The sequence below is a fragment of the Lolium rigidum genome, chromosome 1, assembly GCF_022539505.1.
Source record: "Lolium rigidum isolate FL_2022 chromosome 1, APGP_CSIRO_Lrig_0.1, whole genome shotgun sequence".
Lineage (NCBI taxonomy): Eukaryota > Viridiplantae > Streptophyta > Magnoliopsida > Poales > Poaceae > Lolium > Lolium rigidum.
This window is the reverse complement of record NC_061508.1, coordinates 264,584,289-264,608,950: the sequence shown is the minus strand read 5'-3', so window position 1 is coordinate 264,608,950 and position 24,662 is coordinate 264,584,289. Positions and strand designations below refer to the sequence as shown.

The 24,662-nt window shown below is 44.1% G+C and overlaps 1 protein-coding gene and 1 long non-coding RNA gene across 2 annotated transcripts in view; both read left to right on the top strand.

Annotated features, from left to right (window-relative positions):
- Positions 1–454: 454 nt before the first annotated feature.
- On the top strand, positions 455–14,107 carry LOC124693408. Its single transcript, XR_007000013.1, has 14 exons — positions 455–555; positions 672–748; positions 838–890; positions 1,769–1,886; positions 2,847–2,914; positions 3,536–3,618; positions 3,737–3,872; positions 3,984–4,257; positions 4,853–4,973; positions 9,436–9,628; positions 10,355–10,526; positions 10,723–11,154; positions 11,261–11,427; positions 13,368–14,107. It is a non-coding gene; the product is annotated as an uncharacterized LOC124693408 (long non-coding RNA).
- Positions 14,108–22,385: 8,278 nt separating this feature from the next.
- LOC124658423 (peroxidase P7-like) overlaps positions 22,386–24,662 on the top strand; it is a 31,966-nt gene continuing 29,689 nt past the window's right edge. Inside the window, exons 1-3 of the mRNA XM_047196759.1 lie at positions 22,386–22,598; positions 22,692–22,874; positions 22,956–23,465. Of these exons, the coding sequence (XP_047052715.1) occupies positions 22,386–22,598; positions 22,692–22,874; positions 22,956–23,465 (906 nt within the window). The remainder of the gene's footprint in view (positions 22,599–22,691; positions 22,875–22,955; positions 23,466–24,662) is intronic.

The window sequence follows — 24,662 nt, the reverse complement described above, 5'->3', positions numbered from 1 at the left end:
GAAGATCGCGTGGAATCGGCGAGTGAATTATGGAGCCAACTTAATTAATTGAGACGGCAAACAAGTAACTAATCACCCAACGCAGCGCCCAAGAGAAACTCAATCACGCAGCGCTGAGCGCACCCAACGCCCTCCTCGACCCCATTCCTCGCCGCCGCCTATGCTGCCTCTCGCCGCCGCTCCCCCCAGCCGGGGCACCTCCTTCTCCCGCCTCATTTCCTCGCCGCCGCCTGTGCTGCCTCTTGCCGCCGCTCCCCCCAGCCGGCGCACCTACTTCTCCCGCCTGATTTCCTCGCACACGCCGCATCCCCCGCCGCACCTCCAATCGCGAACTACCCTATCAGATCGGCGTCGAGGACGATGTGCCATGGCGGCGCTGCTGGCTCGCCCTCGCCGGCGTCGCGTGCATCGATTCGACGATGCGCGCGAATCCGTCGGACTCGCCGGCCGGTGCGACATGCGCGTGGACGAGGGAGCTGCGATGCGGTGGTGCTCGTCCCGAAGCGAGCGACCTCGATGCCGCCGTCCCGGGGCTTGGCGACATGGGCATCAAAGGTTGCTTCTTGACCCCTCTCTGTCCTAGCGCTTTACTTCGGGGATCACGGCAGCGGCTGTTCCACCTTTAATTTATTGTTAGTAATCTGATTCGAATTCTTTGGCCGCGCGCCTAGGGTTTCGCCTTGGCCGACGAGGGCATTCTGAAGCTAGCGCCTCCTCCAGAAGGTGTACCACGTGATCGATCTGCAAGGTGAGCTCGTCATTTCATCTCCGATTTGATTCGGTGCGGAAAAATTGATGTGGGGACGTACGTCCTGATGGGCTTCGGTTGTGTTGCAGGAGCTGCCAGTGCTGATTGCGGCTCGTCGCTTGCCTATATTGGAGCGGTGTAGGTAGTTTCCTATGATTGCACATGTATATTTATTATTTACCGTTGTTTGTTTTTATGGAAAATATTCTGTGGTTGGGAGGTATTGGGATTGGTGATCTGCTATTGTACTTATTGTTGATGGATGTGCTATGCATGTGGATATGATATGAAGATTTAGCATCGCGGTCATTCTTGATTTAGTTATGGGCGTGCTTATCTTTGCCCATTTTTAGAATATAGGTATATTGTGTGTGAACTGCTTGGCTAATCTTTGCCCACACGACACTATGGCTTGTATCTGATAAGCTGGTACCATATAATTGTTATCAAACTATTATCAAGTCCAACTGGCTTTGCTTTGAACGACATGCAGGCTACTACTAGCCAACATGCCAACCTTGCCGATAGATGTCGATGTGTATAAGCATGGTTACCATATTAATTCTATTTTTAATAATCGGTTGGTCATTGAGTTTTACCATGTTAATTCTATTTCGAATAATAGGTTGGTCTTGCTATGTCATTGAGGTTTAGTCTTGTCAACTTATCTCTTCTGCATTGAGTGGGCTATAGGTAGAGAACCTGAGGTTATTCTATTCTTTTATTTCCTATTTACATGCCATGCAAGGCTGCTGAGTATAGAACTCATGCGTCTCTCGTGTATCTATATAATATGGCACACGCTAGATTAGGCGAGCCAGACTAGTGGGATTGGTTCCTCATTTGTGAAGTGGAGAAGTATGCCATGGCGACACTTTCTGAATTTTGTATTGCTACAGTAGTGCAACATAATGTTCTAATGCTCATGGCGACATGGCCTTGTAGCTTTTAACTGTTTTCCAATGATCTGATATGTCAGTTGTGTATATTGTGCTCATATTTCTTCTCTTTTCATTCTAGTGATGGTGAAACATTCATAAAACAGCTGATCTGCAAATAAATCGATGGCATCTGGAAATAAACAACAAAAGCTTTAACATTATTGTTGTGAAGGCTACAAACATGGAAGCTCTGACCAGTAATTCAACTCATTCTCCTATTTTTTTCCTGTGTGCAACATGGTACAAATTGGCTTGTGTAAAACTTCTCTAGTTCTTTACCATTGTTTAGTATAAAGTCTTGGCTTGTTTCTTGCATGGTAACATACTGACTCCACAGATATACAGTGAACAACCAAATATTCTTTCATCATTAAGTGGCTTTTATGTTGTACTGATAGTAACCTGTCCCTCTCTGTTTATTACTCAAGTAAGAATTAGCATTAGGATCTTTTCCAATAAATCTTACAGCTATGCACTATGAATTGAGTTGGACAGGCTTAATCACCTCCTTGATTCTTTACCTAGGTGGAGAAAAACAGAAACCAGTATATGTAAGTGCAAGTAGTAACAGTTGAGCAAGCATTTGTGTATATTGTAAATAATTAAACAAGAAATTAAAATTGCCAGAACGTTGCAACTGCTCTTGTGAGGTTACATGCATGTTGCAGATAAGTGTTACATGGAGACGTACATGACAGTCAGAGTTCGACTTGGATTCCAGTCTTCAGTCTGGAGATAATTTTGTTCACACCAAATAGCACTCGATTTTCTCACATGTTTCTTTGGACTAGTCCAATTCATCTTTCCTTTTTCAGGGTAGATTTGAATTAAGTATTGACGTCCCTGGGAATGCGTCGCTGTGTTGTGGATGTTTGTTCCATTTTTTTTGTTTGATTTCCGACTTGTTTCTCAGAACAAGTTGCCAATTCCCGGTTTGCGATGCGGTGAAGCATATTAATAAGAAAGTGTGTCATATCGTAAAAAGCTGGCACACTTTGTCATCCAAATTATCATAAGAACCAAACATGCTCTAAATTGTGTACTAGCATAGGCTATACAAATATTGCTCAAGTTTTTGTATGTAATTCTGAATTTCTTAGTTCTACCTATTCAAATGTTGTCAGCTCAAAACATCTAACTGTGCTATTTTTTTTTAGGATGTACAATTGTGTGAAGCTAGTGTCATCTGGTTTCCACTTAGTTCCTGCTCTGGGTGCCATCATAGGTTGTCTTCTATATGCTTACTTGCCAGAGAATATATAGAGCAATAGGTGTTTTTTATTTTCTACTTTTGTAGTTGTGCTGTAACTGGAGCTTATTTGAATGTTTTCCTTATTGAAGATAAACCTTCACTCTTACTATGGGCTTTTCTTAACATAATCGGAAAGGACCTGTTTTAGTCCAGAATGTGATTTTTATGCCTTTTCCCTTCTTATTATTTTTATCTAGATATGCATCATTTTATATTAGTAACTGGTGATGCAAATTTTCTATAAGAGTGTTGTTTTATACCATTATGTGCTTCACCTTATTTTATTCTGTTTAAGGAATCTTAATATATTTACTGCTATTTCTGTAAAGTTGGGTTGGGATACCAAACCGTTCATATTGACAAAAATTATGTTTAGCTAGTTAGTTATTGTTCGCTGACATTTCATCTTTCTGCAGCATTTGTAGTTAGCATTGGTATTGTCATTTTTACTTGCTCGCTGTGCCATCTAAATAGGAACATACTTGCGTCTTGATTGATCTGTTGGTACATATAAGAGATTTTAAATTGTTAAGTCATTCAATTTAGATCCAACAATCGATGTGCTTCTACTAACGACTTTCATTTTTACCGCAGTCGGTAGTACATAATTGAATTTGACATCTGTCGACACTTTGGTCTTCGTGGAACATGATCAAAACCAGATGAAGGATCTCCAGGTTAGTCTTTTGCATCTTGTCGCAGCGACAATGCATTTTATTCGCATTATATTACCTATGCTATTTTTCTCACTAAGTTATTTTTTTTGCTCTGATAAATATATTTCTGCTTTTACAGGCAATGGACAGAGCACATCTTCTGTGTTGTTTGGTTACCAATGCAGTGAGTCATAAATGCTGATAACTCCAGCCTGAAGACCCTTAACATTGGCCAGCTACTTAATTTGTTAACTTTGTTCCCCCTTTCTAGAAAGGTGAATCCTCGGGACAAATTATCTAAATGTCAACGATTCCTTTTTGATCCTATGCAGCGCTGTTTCTCATTCACATGTGCATGTTTCATTTCTTACCAAAACGACATGCAGGCGTTGGTTCTTTCAATAAGCAATTCCAGTGGCGAGGATAGTAAAGACTACTACTGTAGACATTGTATTCATCATACAGAAGTATCACACCCGAAGTGCAAAAGAAAGGGCGATGATCTCTTCTATGAGTACACCTTGTCTATCAGTGAAGCTCTTTGTGGGTTTCAACTTGCTCTGACCCATCTGGACAACAAATAGCTGCTTATTACGTTAAACCATGGTCATGATCTGTGGCCGATGGTCGCCATGCTGACTGGCTTCGTTTTTAAGAAAGGTAGCACTTATGCAATCACCTTGTGTTTGCTGTGATGAATGGGATGTGGTATTGTCTTCTTTGTTCTTTGTAAATGTGCTTGTTGCTGTCATGGATGCTTGCATACGTCAAGATCTCCGATTAAATATTTGTGTGATGCTGCCATAGATGGTTGCATACGTTGAAATATCCCATTGTATAATTGCGTATATGCTTTAATGCTCTCATTTTGTTAGATGATTTCGATTTCGCTTTGCTGCTATCACATAAATGAGGACCTGATTTTTAATTGTGCTACTATCATGCATACTATTAGTTTACTTAGCGAGCTTTTGCCTCTGTTTGCATTCATTAATGACATTTCCTGTACCTAAATGCATTTAGGTGACATCTCTCATTGTGCATATGAATAAGGTAGCTGATGTCAAATCCTCGTTGTCTTTCAGATGTGAGCTACAATTGATCTTGCGATTACTGTACATGATATGCATCATGAGTTAGTGACCATTGTGTGTTCCATTAGTATAGTGTTTGTTTTATGCATAGTAGCTTCATTACCATCCTTTCTTTTATAACATGCGATATTGTAATATGTGTGATGCATCCGTGTATGCAGTGCTGCTCGCCTACGGCTGCTCCCACTTGCTGGCGGTTTGGTCTGGCGTGACCTGGCCGTTCTGGTAGCGGGGGTGCTTCCGCTGTGGCGGTGACACAAGGCCTTGGCTATGACCTCCCTGGTAACATTTTTCTTCATCCGTTCATATATGTCTCCTTTGTGCGCTTTGATACCACAGTCGGTTAGTAGTTAATGTACCCAATGCTTGGATAAACTAGTTTTTTTTATATTTGTCATAGAAGTCTGTTACTTAGAATTTGATTTTCATGCTGATTCTGGTTATAGAATATATATAAGAACATAGTGTGCTATCTTGATTTGATGCATATTATTCAAATATTTTTGATAGTTTTATTGTCACTTGGGAGCTGAGGATGACCTTTTTCACAAAATTGCACATCTATGATAGTGCTAATAATTTTCATGTTCTTCATGATTGGTACTTGTTCAGATACCGACTATTTTTAGATTTATTGCGATGCTATTGGTACAAATTTGCACATATGTGATTGTAATGATCTAATATTATCCATTGTCTCTACTTCTTTAGATTTTTGAATGCATGGGGGAACTTGTTAGGCCACCGATATCAGACATTAGAGAGCGATGTATATATAATTCTGTAGCTGTAAGTTTCTCTTTGGAACTTACTTCACCTTTTGGGTGGTCAAAACTGTAAATACGCCAATATCAACAACAAAATTTTGCAGTGTTTAATAAGGTTGTTGTGTGATGCTATTATAATTACATACTGGAGGCATAGTTTCACACCGTGTACAAGCGACTGGATTCAAGCAGAATCTTGCTTTTCAAAGGATTAACTCTGGCATTCTCATTTCTCTCTAAAGCAAATTCTGTTTTCTCTTTGAGATGTCTCAGTGATACTTGAGCTTCTCCACCTTGTTAGATAACATTTGTTTGTGGATGATACTTTGGCACGCATGCATGGACAATGACTGAACTGATGAAAATCAACTGTCAGTTTTAATTAATTAATGAAATTAAGCATTCCCTGGCGATATTTACATAAAACTTAGTTGCTTTGGTATGTGCTTATTAGAAAATTGTCTTGGCATGATGTTTGGTAAATTAATGGTCCTTTCTGCTTTGTTGTATGCTGGTTGTTGAGCTAAGTGAGAGGGAGAGTCATTTGATGCTCTACTAGTACAGATCGAGCCTCTGCAGCAAAGGAAGACATGATGCCTAACATTTTAGAAGGTCAAGGCTATGTATGTTTTTGCAGCACTAAATGAAATCAAATGAGATATAAGAATCATAAATTAAATGATCTCTTGGATGCTCTTGATTTCAACAAATTTGTGATAGTTGTGAAGAGAACAAGTTTGCTTTTTGAATGGAAATTCCCTGCAATCTGCATCTATTCTTTCATGACCTAGGAAGATAGGTATGTGCTCTATTTCTGGTCTGACACAACATGGATGATGACATGATGGTCGTATAGCAAGCATATGCTTGATTAGTGTTCTTCCTGTACTTTCATGATTATCATGTGTATGTGCTGTGTAGTTGTGATCGGTGTCACTAGTGTGCTTGGTAATTACAATGGTCCATTGTGGTGATGCTCCCCATCATTAAGGTTGCTCAAGTCCTATGGACTGCTCTGTTCTCTCTTTGCTTAATGGCCTAGTTGCCTTTTTGCAATTTGCAAGATATAGTTTGTAATCTTGCCTAACTATTTTCATGGTTGCCTTGTTGTTTTATTTCCAAAATCAAACCTTAAGATTCAAGACTAGTTCCCTGGATCCAACTTGTACCTTGTTTTCAGTTGTTGTTATTCAATAGGTGGATGGTAATATTAATAGGTTATTACTGTTTGCATTTTTCTTCATGCTGATCAACTCTGGTTTCTTCAGTTTAATGCATATTCTCTTTTGGCAAACTAAAGCAATGCCATGTCAATTGTTGGTCCACCTTACAGTGCAAGTTTTATTAAATCAATTATATAGTTCAAATCCACATGATGCATTGGTGTTGTTAATTTTGATAATTTTTTATGTAGATTGTGTTCACACATGAATGCCCTAGTCTTTGATCTCCTGACAAAGCGATCTGGAGCTGCTACGCCTGTCAACAGAGTCACAATCATTACCATTGCCCCTTCTTTTTTGCGATGATGATGCATACTATTATTTATTGGTTAAATCATGGTATGCTTTAATGATTGCTAGCCCTATCCCTATACATGAAACTAATGACATGCAAATGAGAATGTGATCTTGTTATCCATGTTAGTAGTTGTATTTGTATTGTGGCATCTGATGTAGCGACATAACTGGTTGTCCCAAGCCCAAGAGCATGCATCAGAGCTTCTTCGACGCTCTTATACTTCCATTTTCGGATGATACTGGTGCTACATCTGTTCTGTACAACCAAGCTTGTGCTGCTGCTTGGTTGGCCATGGCTGGCCGCGCCTCGCGTGAGGTTGCAGGCTTGGCAGGATCCTGGCCTCGACTACCTCCCTGCCGAGTCATTTTTCAATCTTGTTGTGTGTTTTCCAGCCTTTGCTCTTTCTAGTTGCCCATTTCAAGGTTTTTGTATAAACTGGTGGTTTGTCTACCCTGACCTGGTTTCTTAATTGTGTATGGGTATTATTAACCATACAAGCTTGTTTGGAGAGAATTTATATGGATGTGGTAACTTGGTTCGATAAAGCCTTCCATTATTACTTAAGCATGAACTTGTCAGTATGAAGGATTTTTCCGTTGCCAAGTTTTATGCTTCAGTTGATTGGAATTCCATACGAACAAATTTGATTTTTTGTTTGTATGCAAAGCCAACCATTTTAAGAGGAAACTATAAGTAACATGTCCACAAATGATTAGGATGGCCGTACTTTCTTTTACTTCTATTTTTTCATAAGGCATTTAAATTTTATTTTCAATTAGTCCAGATGATATTGAACCATGTATCACAATCCAAAAGCGTTGAAACTTACATTGTACTACATGATTGTATTTCTTGTTCCATTATTCAGAGTGCTAAACAATCTATTAATTGTACTTGTAATTTGTAGGACATGTCAAGTGATTGCAGTCGGTTATTTGTTATAGTAATAGGACATAACCATGGTAGCGGTGGCATTGGCTCCGTGGTTTAGGTGAGTTTCTGGTGCTCCCCTTCTCTCCTACGGGCTCCGTGATACCATGGCCAACGAGCCATGCTTATTCTGAATTCTGTCGTATTGTCTGTGAATAGGATCCTGTTCGAAAAATGCGCAGTGGAAAGGGACGCTAGCTAGTTGGCTTTGGCGAAGTTGTAGGCCCCAATAGATCAAATCAAGAGTGATTCCTCACCTATCCTGCCAGGTTTTGCTTGCCAGAGTTGGATATTATTCCAGACTCTCAGTTCTGAACATGTGTGGGGAACTAAAAAGTAAGTAGCTATATACAAAGTAAGTAACAAAGCTACAATTTGATCTAAGATCCTTATCTCGGTGAAAGCTGAGTTTTATTTTTCTGGCTATGACCATGTTAGTCAATGGCTTTGTTGCGCTTACTAGTTATTGTTACTAAGTGTAGCATGCTCTTTGTGGGAGCGCAATTTGAGATGCTCTTTGTTTAGCAAGTTCATTTGATATAATATAGCAACTCATTGTTTTGATGTACAAAGCAACATGTAGTTGAATATGTTTCTGAGCTTGAAATTTGTGTGTGGTTTAACCAACCAGGTCAACTACAAGGCTATTTAGTTCTGAATATGTTGTCTCCTATGCTATGCATCTATTACGCATCCGGATTTCATTGCTCCAACATAAACTTTTCCTTTTGCTAAATTCAGGCTTTGCAACAAATTGTTCCTTGTTTGTAGATTTTATCAGTAGCTTACAGTTACGTAATTATTCAGTCCGATGTTTAGAGATCAGCCTCAGATTGAAGCCCATAATTATTTGCATTTTGCTACCACATAATATTTGCCATGTATATTTTCATTTTGTAGTGTTTCCATTTGCTAAGTTATTAAGCATCAGTGTCTGGCTAATTTATAGCCAAGTACAAAAATAAAAGATCGAAAAAGGCAAACCACAATAGTTCCAATGCATCTAACAACTTTATATATCCTAGAGAGGAAATTAGTTGTACCAAAGTCTATTGCCTTTTCATAGTTTTTATTTACGATATGTGTATGTGAACAGAATAAGAAGTCCAACAAGACAAGTCGAAATCCTCCTCTAATTCTGATTATTTTGGCCAAAACTGCTCAAGAGCTGACTGTCATTTTTAATTCTTTTGCAATGATGACAAATGAGGAGGACTAGATTAGATGCAGGGTAGGATCATGAAGAAAAAGGTCCCAGATTCGAAAGTATTTTGTAGCACAACGATTTGTGTTGTTGTAATAACCGTCCTGAGATTAATTGAGTGTGCCAATTTTCATCGGCTTTCCTTGACGTTTGGTATTGCGGAGGTTCTGGTTGTCTGGTTGAGTTAGATTGAATGTCTATATGTCAGTTGAGGTGTGTTGTATACACTTTGATATTTTCTTTGAAGTATATTGTTAATTTTTGTTCCAAACGTCCAAAAAATAGTGAAGCTGAATCTTTCTTTCTATTGTCGTGTGTGCAGGTGATGGATGAACAAGCATGCAAAGCCTTCTTCTTTGACCTGTGCATGGTAGCCAGTTGGGGTGCGCCACCGGAGGAGCGGTGCACGCATCAACTGTCCGTGGGTGGCTCTTGTGGATGAAGGGAGAGCACGCCTTGGTGCAGCGGAGGCAAGTAGCATTGGAGAATAGAAGTGGAGCTGGACTCACAAGGAGGTAGGGAGCTGGATTTGGCTGAACATGTTCGTTCTTACTTTAATTCTTTGACTGATATTGTTAAGTGCTGCAGTGACTTGGTGTTGTATTTCCTGTGTTGGTAAATACTTTGCAGTGTAATGTGGAAGTTTCAGGTTGCTGTTACTTATGCCATGCCTGATCATAGGTGATAACTGTCTAGCTGCGTGTGTTGTGTTGCCTCAAGATCACCCTTATTTTAGCAGCAGCAAAGGGGGAGGAGAAGTGCAGATAGTGGTGGGCTAGAGCGATCTGGACGTCTGGACGTCCTCTTTTTTATGAGCTGATGTTGTTTCTTGCTGTAGAAATGTGTTGTCCTGAAAGGCTGAGTTGTGTTTGTGATGTTGCCTGTTGTGTTGGTTCACGCTCAAGTCCGACTGCATCTCTTTTGTGAATGGGCATGGGAGCTAGAGATGCCATCAATCTTGAGCTAGCATTTCTTTTTTATTTAAACCTGTTATGGATTGTATTATATATTGAAACCTATGATATCGAACATTTCATGCGATGTAAATGTTCAAAAATGGCAAAGGCCATGTCAAAATGTGGAGTTTAACTTAATTGATTAATTATTAATTAGTTTAAGTGCTACCCTCCTCCCCCTTAAATTTTACTTTAGTTTTGCATTTCATTGGGTGCTACTAGTTTGCATTTCATTGGCTGATACATGGTACTGATGCATTTTTTCATTTAAACTACAAACCGCAGACAAACATCATGCTTCTCCTGAGCGAAGTGGCAACCTGGGGTTGATGATCAAGCAAACCCTGAAGATAGACAAGCACACGTTCAAGTCTAAGTTGGTGCAGGGGAGCCAAGTCATGGTGGAACGGAGGGCGTTGCCGTTGATCTGGCTTCCATCTTCTCAGAGAATGACAAGGTTTCAGTGCAGTATAGTTTGTTATTTGTTACTGCCTCTATCCCATAATATTAGATGATATTACAGCCAATTACAACCTATAATTTTTGTAATACCATCTTATATTATAGGACAGAGGGAATATATGTTAACTTCTGGATCCCCATTAAGAGATGCTTTATTAATCAATTTTGTTGTTTTTCTTAAACCTGTGCAGGTTTAGATTGATGGTGGACAGAGAGGATAAACTACCGGCCCCTCCTCCCCTGTGTTGTCCCTTCGTCCCTTTGTCCCAGTTCCTCCCATCCCGCGTCAGATCGACCACTACCGCCTCAGATCGTGATCTGAGGGGCACGCCGCCTAGGAGCCATGGCGTTGTGGCGGCTTGCTAGCTGGCGGGCGCATGCAACAGTAGGACGGTGCGTGGTGCTCCGTCGCTCCGTCGATCTCGCTGCCTGAATGTGATTGATGGGCGGCAGTGGTTGGTGTGGCGGTTTGCACAACTCTAGGCTCTTCTCTCTAGTCGATTCCCTCAACCTGCCCCCTTTCACCGTGCGGGTGGATCTCTCCAGCGACACTGTTGGCTTGGGCCTTGCTGCTCATGCCCACTGGTGTTATGTCGGCCAAGGGATGCCTCCAGCGGCTGAAGGTATGATGTGTCCCAACCCCCAATTCAAATCCTCTTTGCATTCTCAAAGAGTAGCATTCCCGTTTCATGTATAATACTGATGCAATCGTAATTGTTTCTTTGGAAGGTGAGAAAAAGATACCTAGAACTTCATGCCAGCTAGTGTGCTTGGGTAGTTTTTTTTGGGGTAGTGTAGAAAGGGTGAGAAGATGACAGGAAGATGAACCTACCAAACAGTGGCACTTTTATGGTTGTTGCTGTCAAGAAACTCAACTCGTATATGAGGAGTTGCAGGTAAGTCTTGTACTTTTTCCTTGTTTTAAAAATCTTATGGTAAAATTATTTCTCTCCCTTCAAATAAAAAGGGCTCAATTACAAAGTTTGCAGTGAGATGGATGTGTAGTTGTTCTTACTTGAACATGGGTTGGTAGTTTCTGCATACCTATTGCAATTGACCTTCATTTTTAGATGTTCTATTGAGTTTTGAGGTGGCATTCTTTTGCATACTTGTTTCTCGCAGTTCCATGTTCAATGTTCAATACTTTGTTTAGAAGAACAATAAGGTGCCATTGATTAGTTATCTCTTTCTCTCGAGTTGATCACCTTAAAATTGTTGGCTACTATCATTCTGCTGACTACTACATGTATGGAAGTTTTGTCCATGGACAATTGTCCCATTGATATAGTTTTCTTGCGTTGACTGTTTATTCCTAGATTGTGTGTGGTGTTCTGGTTCATTACCGATGAACTGGAACTTGTATAAATAGAACATTGTTGGCAGATTCAACCTTGTATATATAGTTTTCTTCCGTTGACTGGTTATTCCTAGATTGTGTGTGTGCCTAGTCTGATATGGTTTATAGAGTAGATTGAGTTGCTATGGTGTGCTTCAGATTATTATATTAATGTTTGAGTTTTTTGTGTTAGTGAATTGTCATTATCTGCACCTAAATAATCAGATGAATTGAGATGATCGTTAGTAGTTTCCTGAAGTGCATGTTAGCTGAAACCTTAGGTCACCATTTTTAGTTTACTTGTTATAACATGCTGATATGTGATTCTTCGCAAAGCTAAGGATCAACATCTTGAGGACGGTGACCTGTATACCATCGACAATGATGGAGAAATGCGATAGGAGGACGAGACCACTATTTGGTTCTGTCTTATGAGGAACGGTGAGAGGAACATCCGAGACAATGTGTGAACTGTTGCAGCCCCATAAGTGAAACGCCAAGTAGCTTGTCCTGGTTTGTTTACTCATGTGTTAAGCATTCCAGGGGGATGTTTTTCCAAGGCCAGAAAACCCACCGGACATGCTAGATATAAGCCATATAGTTTTTCGAGAAAAATTCCAGAATATAAGGTTCATTGTGTTGCCCCCACTTGTATGGACAATATTTTTAGGGATTTGATTAGGTTTACTTATCTTATGCAAAGTCCTCTACTAGCTCACGGCAATTGCCTAGGGTTAATCCTAGTCAAACACTCAAACATGGTGTATTTTTTTTTCCTAAACATGCATTCTTTAATTTCCGTGCCAAAAACTATATGGCTTATATTTAGGAACCGAGGGAGTAGTTAATTAGGAAAATTCTTTATAATATTGTTCCATATTGCAATGGCCAAGCATGATCTTCCATACAAGAGTACGGGTGTGTGTTAATTTCTTAGCTCAGTGCATGCATATTTGTTTATGTTGGACCATGGAATATTTGTTTCACTCAACAAAAGCTTGTTGTGGGCGTAGGCCGTGGATGTGCTCTTTTTTTTTCAGTTTTTGTTGCGTATGCATAGTCATTGCTGAAGCTTGTATGCTTCCAGACCCTCCGACTTCCTCGCGGACCTGGCTATGTGTTGTCTCTCGCCTCTGGTAGTGTTGCTCCTGGGCTAGCTGAGGCCTCCCACGATCCACGCGCGGTTGTAGGCTCGGGTGGTCCCCAGCTTTGATTACCTCCTTGGCATCGACTAAATGTCCCTCAGCATCGACTAAATGTCCGTTGAGCTACTGGTTCACCCCTTTAGTTCTCTAGCTCCCATGTGCTCTGTGATTGGATGTACTAATGCTCCAGCCATCGAGTCCATGACCAATGTTTGAATTATGGTGACGATGTTCACCTGGTCACATGTTGTTAGGTAGCTTAGCCCTAAAGTATATCTTTATTTGTGTACTTGTCGCATAGTTTCCTGTGTTGTTCGTAGATGTGAGCCTCTGTTGTTCTGTTGTTGTCGTGCAGGAAGGTGAAAGATGGGCGAGGTGCCGAGCCTTGTTTGGCCAGTTGTAACCTGATGCAACGCTGGAGCAGTACATAGAGCAACCAGCAGGTCGTCGTGGCCTTCATGTAGGAGAGAAGTGGATGTATGTGGTCTTGATGCAACAGTATCAGCAAGGGACGAACTGGAGCTGGTAGCTGGCCAAGAGGGAGGGAGCCTGGATCCTACATGGTTTTATTTACCTGAGTCAGATGTGCTTCAAAACATGGGAAGTCATGGTGCTTTTAGGGATCCTGGGATATGTCGCGAGCAAGTGTACTTGTAACACTTGAGGTGATGTGTATGTATAGCTGATAATAGCTAGGTTGCTTTCCAGTAGCAAGCTAATGTGCATGTACTGAACTCCATTGATTTTTCTGTAGCTAGCTGATATTATAGTGTCACGATCATACATCCGTCGGTCAGTGGCCTATGAACCTTGTCAGTATCGATTTTTTTTTGTTGTGAACTCCATTGATTTTTCTGTAGCTAGCTGATATTGTAGTGTCACGATCATACATCCGTCAGTGGCCTATGAACCTTGTCAGTATCGATTTTTTTTTTTGTTGCAATCTGTGAACCTGAAGGAGCATTGCTAGAGCACCTGATGTTGTAGCAATTTGGTATGCACTATTTTCGTATAACAATTTCAGCTATGTGTGACTTGAAGAGGATTTTTTTACTTTGTGCTTGAATATGAAGGGAGTGGATGCATTTTTATTTTCGTCTATTGAATCTGTTTTGGTAGTAAGGTACAGTTGATGTGCATGCACGACTGTAATTAACTAGCTACCTCCATATGTAAATCTGTTTTTGATGATGTGAATGTGGTAGTGCTATTGTTTAGAGTAGCCATTCTTATTACCTCTTCCGTCCAAAATAAAAATAAAAATGGAGCACATGTTTTTCGAGATTCATATCTAACACTCATATTATATTTTTGTTAAGTTGATAGTCAAAGTGTGCGCTCAAAACTAATATGCACGCCATGTATTTGCGGACGGGTGGAGTAAGGCAGACGTAGAACAATATGGAACATGGAAAAACCGTTCGTGAAAAATTGGAGCTATTTATAACAAACAAAAACAGTAGCTATCAGTTTAGAAAAATCTGGCGCTCATCTTTTTTCTACTGAGTTACCCAGCTTTACCTGGTTGACCATATGTGTACAGTACAGAGCAATAGCAAACATAGGGTAGAAATTCCTGGCCTACCTTACGTAACTCAGAATACTTGATTGGCTAGGATTTCATCTCATAATTAACAAAGACCTCCTTACCTCGGTAATTACGCCACGTCACCGATACATGAGACTACCTATCCCATTCGTCCGTCCATAGTAGCTTCAATAACAAATGGAAAAGTCCATCTTGCTCCTATTGTACCCAGCTTTACCTAATTGATCGTAGGTGCAGCTGCATGCATGCAGAGGGAGAGCGAATATAAGGGAAGAAAGAAATTCCCCATCTATAGGTTAGGTAACACAGAAAGGAAAGAAGCCGAAATACTCGTGCAGTTATTACTCGATTGACTAGGATTCCTCAATCCTATTAGCAATTAAGTTCTCCTCGGCCCACCTCGGAAATTAAGGGGTTATTTTTTTTACGCCACGTCACCGATCCGTGGGACTAGCCATCTCGTCCGTCCGTCCATAGCTCGAAACAGTGAACGGAAGAGGAGACGTGTTGGATGGAAACATCCCTAAATTATGTCAAACTTTATTTCCCTCCAAAGCGCTGGCCTATAAGTATGAGTCCTTGGTCACAATCCGCGTGCGGGATCGTGTGTGACTTGTGACTTTGGACTTTGGCGAGGGGAGGGGCGGCGAGGCCAGCATGGTTGTCACCGGCGTTGGGTGGATAGCCATGTGCCGTTCCATTCTCGTCCCTGGTATGTATGTTTCTTTTTATTTTTTGTCTTGATATAACTGGTTCCATGAATCGGGTGGATTGAAAATGATTTTAGTTCCGATCATGGCAGGAAGTCACCTATTCGATCTCCGCGAGATAGCGTCGGCCCAGATCGAAGGACTGATTCAGCAGAAGTAGCCAGATTTCTCAGGTATGCCATGTTTCTTTGCTTTAGATCTTTTCTGCCGAGTCGGATGAGCGAAAGAGGGAGCTGTGTGTCCGTGGTCTGCTTCTTTCTTTTCGTTTCATGAGAGCAATGATTTTGATCTTCTTAATTTGGCGCTGTTACGTGTTTCTTTTCAATCATCGGGAAACAAAATACTAGTACGTGGAGAAAGTCCATCAGTTGGATGTACTCGGCGCAAACGAGGGGAAAAAGAGGTACGCAAAGCAAAGATGGAGCCTGACCCAAACGTGTGCCCTCCTCACCTGCCGGTAATCTTGTTTTTTCCACAATTAAGTAATCTTGTTTTGTAGCATGCTACCAGAGCAGCGCGGGCACATTCATCCGCGAATTCTCTCGTTTAGGCTCAGATGTATTGAATTTTTAAATCTACTTGACATTTGTATGGGTGATTTAATACCCAAAGATCCTAATTCTCCTGTTATCTTAGGGTTTCTCAGATGTATTGAATTTTTAAATCTACTTGAGGTTTGTATGGGTGATCTACTCATCACATGGATTGCATTTGCACGATCAAGATAGTCCACTCCAATCGTTGCCCCATCGCAGGTCATGTAAGTTGTTAATAAGTAGTATATGCATGTGTACATGAACTTTTCCTGTAACTTAAATCGTATGATTTCAGTACTAACGATCTCTAGCTAATTTTCCAGGTGGTAAAGACCTTGTGTGTTAGCTCAGTCGACACTGCATCTACTGAGAGGTGATTTTCTGCAATGAAAACAACGAAGAAAGTGCTACCTAACCACATTGGTGATGATTTTATGAATGACTGCATCATTATTTTTTGAGCAAATGCTTATATATTCAGCTCCGCTTTCTCAAGTTTAAAGACAGTAGAGGCCAAAAAGGAGGTAATTACTTCTATAATCTGATTTTACCTTGATACGATATAGTTACTATTGTTTCATATTTGTGTGAGTTTGCCAAAAAAAAATAGAATTTTTAATTAATAGACTTGAGCCTATAAGCCGTACGTCTTCAAACTCTGGCCATTTGGCTAAGTTCCTGACTTCAATACATAGCCTAGTGTGTTTCTCCCCTCTATCATATCCCTCTCCCGGATCCTCAAGCGTACATCTGGCCCCTATCTTAAGCCTACCCATGGCATCTGTTGTTACACCACGACGACATACAGTGTATGTGCTGGCGGCATTGCTACCGCTAGCTTCGCCATCTCGTCGCCTCTCATGATTGACGCGCAGGATGTGCTCACCCTCGGAGATCTCGACTCCCGTTTGAGGATTGATGACGACAAAGATTTGGTGATGAACTTCTTGCGTCGCGGCTATGGGGGTGATGTTGTCGATACTTTGTTCGTCGGAGGAGTATTTGGCGCTGCAGACGAACGGTGAAGCGTCAGAGCCATGTCCGTGCCTGTTGTCGTAGTTGAGGCAGTAATATGATGTCAGATCCGATGATCCAGAATCATCAGACCCGACAGACATGGTGGACATGGAACGGCGCGACAATGATGATGATGAAGACGCCAGGGTCGACACCGATGGCGCAATCGATAGATCGACCGATGAAGCAGTAGACGTAGCTGTCGATGAAGTCGTGATTTTCGCCGCAACAGGAGCGATCGGGCCCGGGAGCTGAAAAACGCCCCAAGAGTCGACGAGGAAGTGGACACTCCCGAACGTCATGTCCATCCCACCGCACAGGCCTGAGAAGGCCGAACACGACGCGTTGGTGTGTGGAGTGAACTCAAAGGACCCGAAACGAATCGAATTCCCCGTGTTTGGTGATGATGGAGCCGGTGATGGTGGTCATGCCGACGAAGACGAAGCGGATACGATCGGAACAGCCGATGAAGTTTCTTGTACCAGCAGGTTTCCCACAGACGACGCCAATTGACGAGAGAGCTGCTCGGCAATGCCCACCATGAGGGGCTTAGGGTTGACGGAATCCTGCAGGCTAACACGAGACATCGGATACCAAACGAATAGGGAGAGAGATTTACCCAGGTTCTGGGCCCTCGATGAGGTAAAACCCTTACTTCCTACTTATCTAATCTTGATTTATCGAGTAAAGTAGGTTACAATGGGGTAGCCGATAGACTACTATGGTGTTCTCGCCAGGAGGCAATGATTCTAGGGTATGTGTATGCTAAGTTGCGAGGGCTTCGTGTCTTGTTTTGTTGTTCGGCAGGCCCTCTCCTGGCCTCTATATAGGAGGCCCCTGTCCGAACTCGACTAGGTTACATTGAGATCTAATCTAATCATTCCCTTTATCGACGTCTTTTTGCCTTGTTCGTAAAGAATCCATCTTCGGTTAAGTTTCCTTCGTTGCAACTGATGTACGGGCTTACCTTGGTTTTGGACAATCTTCATGGGCCCTAGTTGGGCCAAGGGAGGTAGACTAATATCGGGTACCTGAAGGGTAATGCCTACATCAACGCTTAAACCTAACAGCCACACCATTTAGCCAATTGCCAAATATATTGGCAACACTACGTGGTGAGTGTAAGGTAGACCCTATTTGAATAGCTGACCATATAGACCTAGCAAACTTAAACTGAAAGAACAAGTGTTTAATAGTCTCGTCTTGGTGACAGAATACACACTTTTTTACTTCTATGCCAATTGCGTTTGACAAGATTATCTTTAGTGAGGATGACTCCACGATGAAAATACCATGCAAACACCTTCCTTTTAAGCGGTATTTTCATTTTACAAATTGTATAATTATTATCGACAGGAATATCAGGCTAAATCAAAGCATTGTACATGGAAACTACAGAGAATGAACCATTTCCGATGAGGTTCCAACGAAACACATCAGACCGTTGCGTCAATTAAGCTAGGTACTTGTAACTCCTTTTTAGAATTATAAGAACCATTTCATCTTTAACTTAGGTATAAGTTTTGAAGTTGTTTATCCATATGCCTATCCACTGGATGGATCAGTACAAGCGGGCTACACTTGGTGTATCCCTCGGCCATTGAATCTTGATCGAACAATTCATACGGATTGGTTGTTATAAAAAGAAAATAATTCTATTGGACCTTACGAACTCATCAATATAATTTGTAGGCGTTCAACTTCTAGACCAATGTCAGTAATTTTGTAACTACGAGACAGCTACCACCAACTCGTCTACATTTCTCTCTTGTAGTATTCTTTTTTAAAATATGTCAATGGGTATCCATCCTTCGAAATGGGCTTTCGTCCCGCTACATTAATATAGCAACCAACCGATACAACAAGCACGCTGGAGCCGCAGCACAACCAAGTCCAGAAGGAACAAAAGAGAAAGAACAGAGAAAACAACGGCACCCCCGGCAGCTCGACAAGAACGAAGACGACTCGCAACCGATGCGCCCTCCAGAGAATTCTGCCACACTCCTAGCACACCGAAACGCCACATATCAAGCAACACCTTCAAAAAGGAAAGCGATGACGACGCCGCTGCTGCCCGGACTAGCCTAGGGTTTCCCCCGATACGCGGAAGGGATTGGGGAGGAAGGACAACCGGCGCCCTACAGGAAGGTAAGGCGACACCCATAGACGTCACCAAGTCGGTATCGGGCAAGCCGACAAGGATTTCTCCCTCCCACCAAACCCACAAACCCAGACAATTCGATGTGCTCCACCTAACTTGCCGCCCACCAGCACACACCACCACGGTCTTGAAGTCATCCTCGCCGTCTCGCTGTGGTCATCGGAGCAGGGCCTGGACCTACATAAGAGAGGTAGCCAGATCGAGGGTAGCAGCACCTCAGCCATGCGGGAGGGAACTACCTCCACCGCCTTCGCGGTAGCCGACCGGACATGGCAGCGAGGTCAAACCAGGCCCACACTGGCCCGACCGGCCCAAACAGGCCTACGAAGACCACACTGCCAAGCTGCAGCAGGCTAGCCAGAGCACCGCTGCCACCCAACCACTGTTGCCACGACTTCTCCACCTCTAGAGGGAGTTGCCGGTGCGTCAAACGCAGTCTGCCCGCCTAGCTCCTCCGGGCCCCGAGCTGGGCCCAGATCTGGGCCGAGCAGGCCCTGCCGCGGCCGTCGCCCGCCCGCGCCGCCGCTCCTTCTCCCACCCCACGCATGGGTTCCACGCCGCCGCCGCGGACCGTCGCACGCCGGAGAGCACCGCCGCCCTTCGCCACGCTACCTACAAAGCCGCGGGTAGAGACATCCCCGCCGCCGCAGGCACCGCTAAGGCAAGGCCCGGCGGCGCACGCCGACGGCAAGGAAGAGAGGGAGAGGACGCCGAGGGGTGGCCTACGGGGGGGGGGCGCGGGTCGCGGGTTGAGTTAGGTCGCGGGGAGCGGCCTCGGTGTGTCTGATATCCACCAATGGATCATCCATCTAACTATATCTAATTATCTGCTAATTTCTACTCTGATTAAGTAAATAGAAACTAGCGCAGAGCTACAAACAGATAGGACCGTCATGAAAATATAACATACGACATAGAAAGGTTGGAGACATACATTATCTAAGATCTCCTTGTTGCCGCTGTGGCTGGTGGACGCGCACGGTCGCACTCTCTCCAGCCGACTTTTAGGGATTGCAAAAGTGGGTTGCCCTAGCATTAGTAGATTCAGAGGTGGGCACAAAGCCACAACTAGTGTATGGTCACATCAATCGCTGCCGCTTCTCCTTGGAAGTGTTGTAGTTATTCGAATTTTGCAGGGGCAACCGAAGAGAAAAGTATTCACCGGAACGAGTATTTTGCAAACCAATCTGAGGTCTCTCTGCGGCACAGTAGATGTTGAAATATGTGTTCAGCTCACATGGAAAGTACGTGGGATTATAAAGTCTTGAACTCTTGGCATTGTATGGCACTCCCTCTCCCACTGTCTTGCTCATCACGTCAACAGTAAGAATCCATGCATTATGATCCTGGGGACTTTTTTTGGACAAGAGGCAAACAATGTCGTCACCACACAAAGTAGGACAAGATGTTTCAAGGGTTCTCAATGGCGACTCTGCGGCACCGCCATAATCTGTATGAGGTAAGGAGAGAGTTCGAAGTTGGTCTACATGACAGACGCTGCCCTTGCGCCAGTAGTCCCATGAGATCTCCCTGAACCATGTAACGAGCCTCCAGCCATCTAGTTCTTCTACAATCCCCTGGGTTGGATTGACCGCCTCGGAATCGAAGTACAGGTCCTTGGTTGAGATATCGGGAATGCAGGTTTTGCTAGTGGTGTATACATCCTCCAGCTCGACGAACCTGATGGTAAAACCGTCCGTGCAGGTGACATCACGAATGGGGCGTGGCGACCATTCGCAGTAGTGTTTTCTGTTACTAGGCAGCAGCTTCGGCAGCGGGACGAAACGAACACGCACAGGAGACTCGAGCACGTCGCAGACCAATATACCCTTCCAGAGATCGACGAAGCCCAGCGATCCACCTCGTAAGGCGATCACGTTGCTGGGGAAAACTACGCTCCGCGTCAACCAGGACGGAAGATCCGGGACAAACTGCTCTGAGGTCCAGCCACGGTGCTTAGATCTGAAGATGTCGAGCTTGTACTGCCCCTTCTCCCTTCTGAAAGCGGCCAATACGAAGTCCGCGCCGCCATTGACACCGTCAGGCAAGACACCGACAAGGTCTGGGTCGATGCTCCATCTAGCGAAGTGGGAGCTGACTTCGGGAAGCGGATCGAGTGAGGGCCGGCGCCCACGCCCGCCGGCCCTGTAGATGAAGTAGTGTGGCAAGGGGTAAGGGGAGATGTTCAAGCTGAGGAGGGCGAGGTTTCCGGTCGACCAGACAATCTTGGGCTCGCTGTGGAAGGGGCTGGCGGAGAGGTCGACGCAGCGGACGTAGAAGTAGGAGAGGCACGGGAGATCGCCGATAACGAAGGTCACGCTGATAGTTCCTGCTTCCTTGGTGAAGGTCTGCGCGGTCGTGTGGTTATCGGCCCCGCCCAGCAGCCCATATCCGGCGGCGTCTTTGTCGTCCCCGGCCAGGAACACGTACCCATACGAGTCCAGGAGGGCACAGGCGGGACGGCCGGGGAAGGGGCGACGGCTCGATACAGACATCGAAGGGCAGGCTGTTCCCGGAGGAGAGGGGCGGCCGGAGGGCAGGCTCCGAGAGGAGGAGCAGAGCGGCGGCTGGATCTTGGATGGGGTAGGCCTCGCTTGGATTATTGTTGATCAATCAGATCAATTAGGCGCTGCCACGTTTTGTTGTGCCCCCGGAATTTGAGCAGAGCCTCAACCGTTCCGTATAGGGAGCGACCACGAACCAAGTGCAGGTCTCCGAAACAGATACGGCCCTGATAGTAGGCCGGTTTTGTCTTTAAAACAAGGCTGAACCTCAGGAGACTGTGGATCGTTGGAATTTTCTAGCGCCTCTAATTTTATTTTACTTTTTGTACCCCTTACATCTCATAAAGCTTGTCTTAACTTTATTCAAATTTCGGTGTATTAAATATTAAATTCAATTCAAATCAAATTTTGGTGTATCTAGATAGTGCCTAAATACACCACAATTTGAATAAATTAAGATAAATTTCATGGGACAAAAGGAGTACTTGTGATTTGAACTCGTCATCTTTGATCTTGTATGTCTCATCCCATGTTGAATTGTACCATTTAGCTAGTTTAATCAAATGGTCGGAAAATTGTGAAATATATCCACACTAACATAAAAGTATCATAGAATCTGATCCAACAAATCGTGGCCATTAAACCAGTCTATCCGACGACTCATCACGAGCGGGTGGAGAATTCCTAAACTGGTATGGCATTATTTATTCCCTCAAAATAATTCATGAAGATAACAAACAATTAATTGCTGCTATAGTTTCCGTTTTGTTCCGTAGCAGTAAAACATAGTTTCCAGTTTTAACGACGAAGGATCATGATTGGAGGTCTGCGGGAGAGCTATATATATAGAAAGCCAGAATTTACAGTGAGGCAAATCTCGAAAGTAGTTGATCGCCATGGCTGATGCTAGGACAATGCAATGCCTGCTGGCCGTCTCCCTCCTCGCCTTGGTTGCCCATGCCCATGCGCAGCTCTCGACGACCTTCTACTCCAGATCCTGCCCCAGCCTGGAGACTACCGTGCGGGAGGTGATGAAGCAGGCCGTCGTCAAGGAACAGCGGGTCGGCGCGTCGCTTCTGAGGCTCTTCTTCCACGACTGCTTTGTCCAGGTACGTAACATAAGTCGCAGTTCAGATACATTCAGCGAAACTCGAGTATGATATTCCGGGCCGGCGTATCTAATTAACATGGATGTACTGCAGGGCTGCGACGGCTCCATCCTTCTGGACGCCGCCGGAGGCGAGAAGTCCGCTGGCCCGAACGCCAACTCCTTGCGCGGCTTCGATGTCATCGACACCATCAAGGCGCGCGTGGAGGCCAAGTGCCCCGGCGTCGTCTCCTGCGCCGACATCCTCGCCCTTGCCGCGCGCGACGGAAAATATCTGGTACGTACTTGCCAAAGATCGCCGACACTGCCGGTTTGGTTTGCTACTCTAGTTAATTTGATGTTTCTGCGACCTTATCAGCTCCGTGGACCGACTTGGAAAGTGCCGCTGGGCCGGCGCGACTCGACGACGGCGAGCCAATCTCTCGCCAACGCCAACCTCCCCAGCTCCGGCTCAAGCCTCTCCAGGCTCATCTCCACGTTCGCCAGCAAAGGGCTCTCAGCGACCGACATGACGGCGCTGTCCGGCGCGCATACCATCGGCCTGGCCCGGTGCTCCACCTTCCGTGACCACGTCTACAACGACGCCAACATCAACTCCTCATTCGCTGCGCGGCGGCGCAAGACATGTCCGCGATCCGGCGGCGACAGCCACCTGGCCCCCATGGACGTGCACAGCTCGAGGGTGTTTGACAACTCCTACTACCAGAACCTCATGGCACGGCGCGGCCTGCTCCACTCCGACCAGGAGCTCTTCAACGGAGGGTCGCAAGACGCGCTGGTGCGGCAGTACAGCGCCAACCCTGCGCTCTTCCGGAAAGATTTCGTGACGGCCATGATAAAAATGGGGAACATAAACCCGCTCACCGGCGCCGCCGGACAGATCAGGAAGAACTGCAGAGTCGTCAATAGATAGCTAGGTCGTCGAACAGATAATTAAATACTCGAAACATTCGATAGTGGGGATTCTCTAATGTAATAGATAGCACTACAATATGTAGTGTCGATTCTTTTGAAGAACGTAAGCAGTGATGGTTGATGCCCGTTTATCAAATCCATTGCCCGGACCTACTATAATACTTTGATCGGATTACTTGCTCTAGGTTCGAGGAGTTCTTTTTAGTAGGCTTCAACTAAACAAGAAGAGAAGAGTGCTTAATCTTAACCATCATGGATCAAGGATGACTCGCCCTACGAGCATTTCCACCACCTTGTTCTTTTTAGAGACACTCCTCTATTGGGGCTAATGTAAGAAAAACAGCGAGTATCAGGGGTTTTGAACAAACACCAATTTGTTGGTACCCTAGTGACAAATACCACAAATCTACTAGTAGAAACAAGGGCTTTGGTTTTTTGCCCCAAATGGCTTTTGCACCGGATTTGGCACGAACCGGTGCTAAAAGGGGTCATTAGCACCGGTTCGTGGTGCGCAGCCGGCCGAGAGACCTTTTGCACCGGTTCGTGTTACGAACCGGTGCAAATGAGCTATCTTTGCACCGGTTCGTAACACAAACCGGTGCAAAGCTTCGTCGCCGGGCATGTGTCAGCCGAGGAACCTTTAGCACCGGTTCGTGTTACGAACCGGTGCAAAGATAGACCATTTGCACCGGTTCGTAACACGAACCGGTGCTAAAGGTCCGCAGCCCTATTTCAGCTCAGCTACCCGGCCAAACAGCCCACTTCACTTCATTTTTGCTAGGAGAAGGTGTGTGTGTTGAGTGCTACCTTGCATTTCTTTGGCATGCAAACAAGGTGCTCGATGAAATGTCTGAGAGAATGAGTCCGCTTGATTTTACACAAAATAAAAATGAGATGAGGTGCCGGAGCGACACTTAAGCTTTCTCCTCTTTCTTTCCCTCCTCGATCAAGGTTTAAGCAACAACTTAACCCTTTCATTTGTACGGTGCTAATTTCCACTATTTATAAATATTATGATGTTTTGTAATTGTTTATTGATAAACTTAATTAATTATTTGATGTAGATGAACCGGCGGCAATGGATGTACGTTGACCGACGTCTACCCGAGTTCAGATCGGGCCTGGAAGAATTTATCCGTGTGGCTCGGGA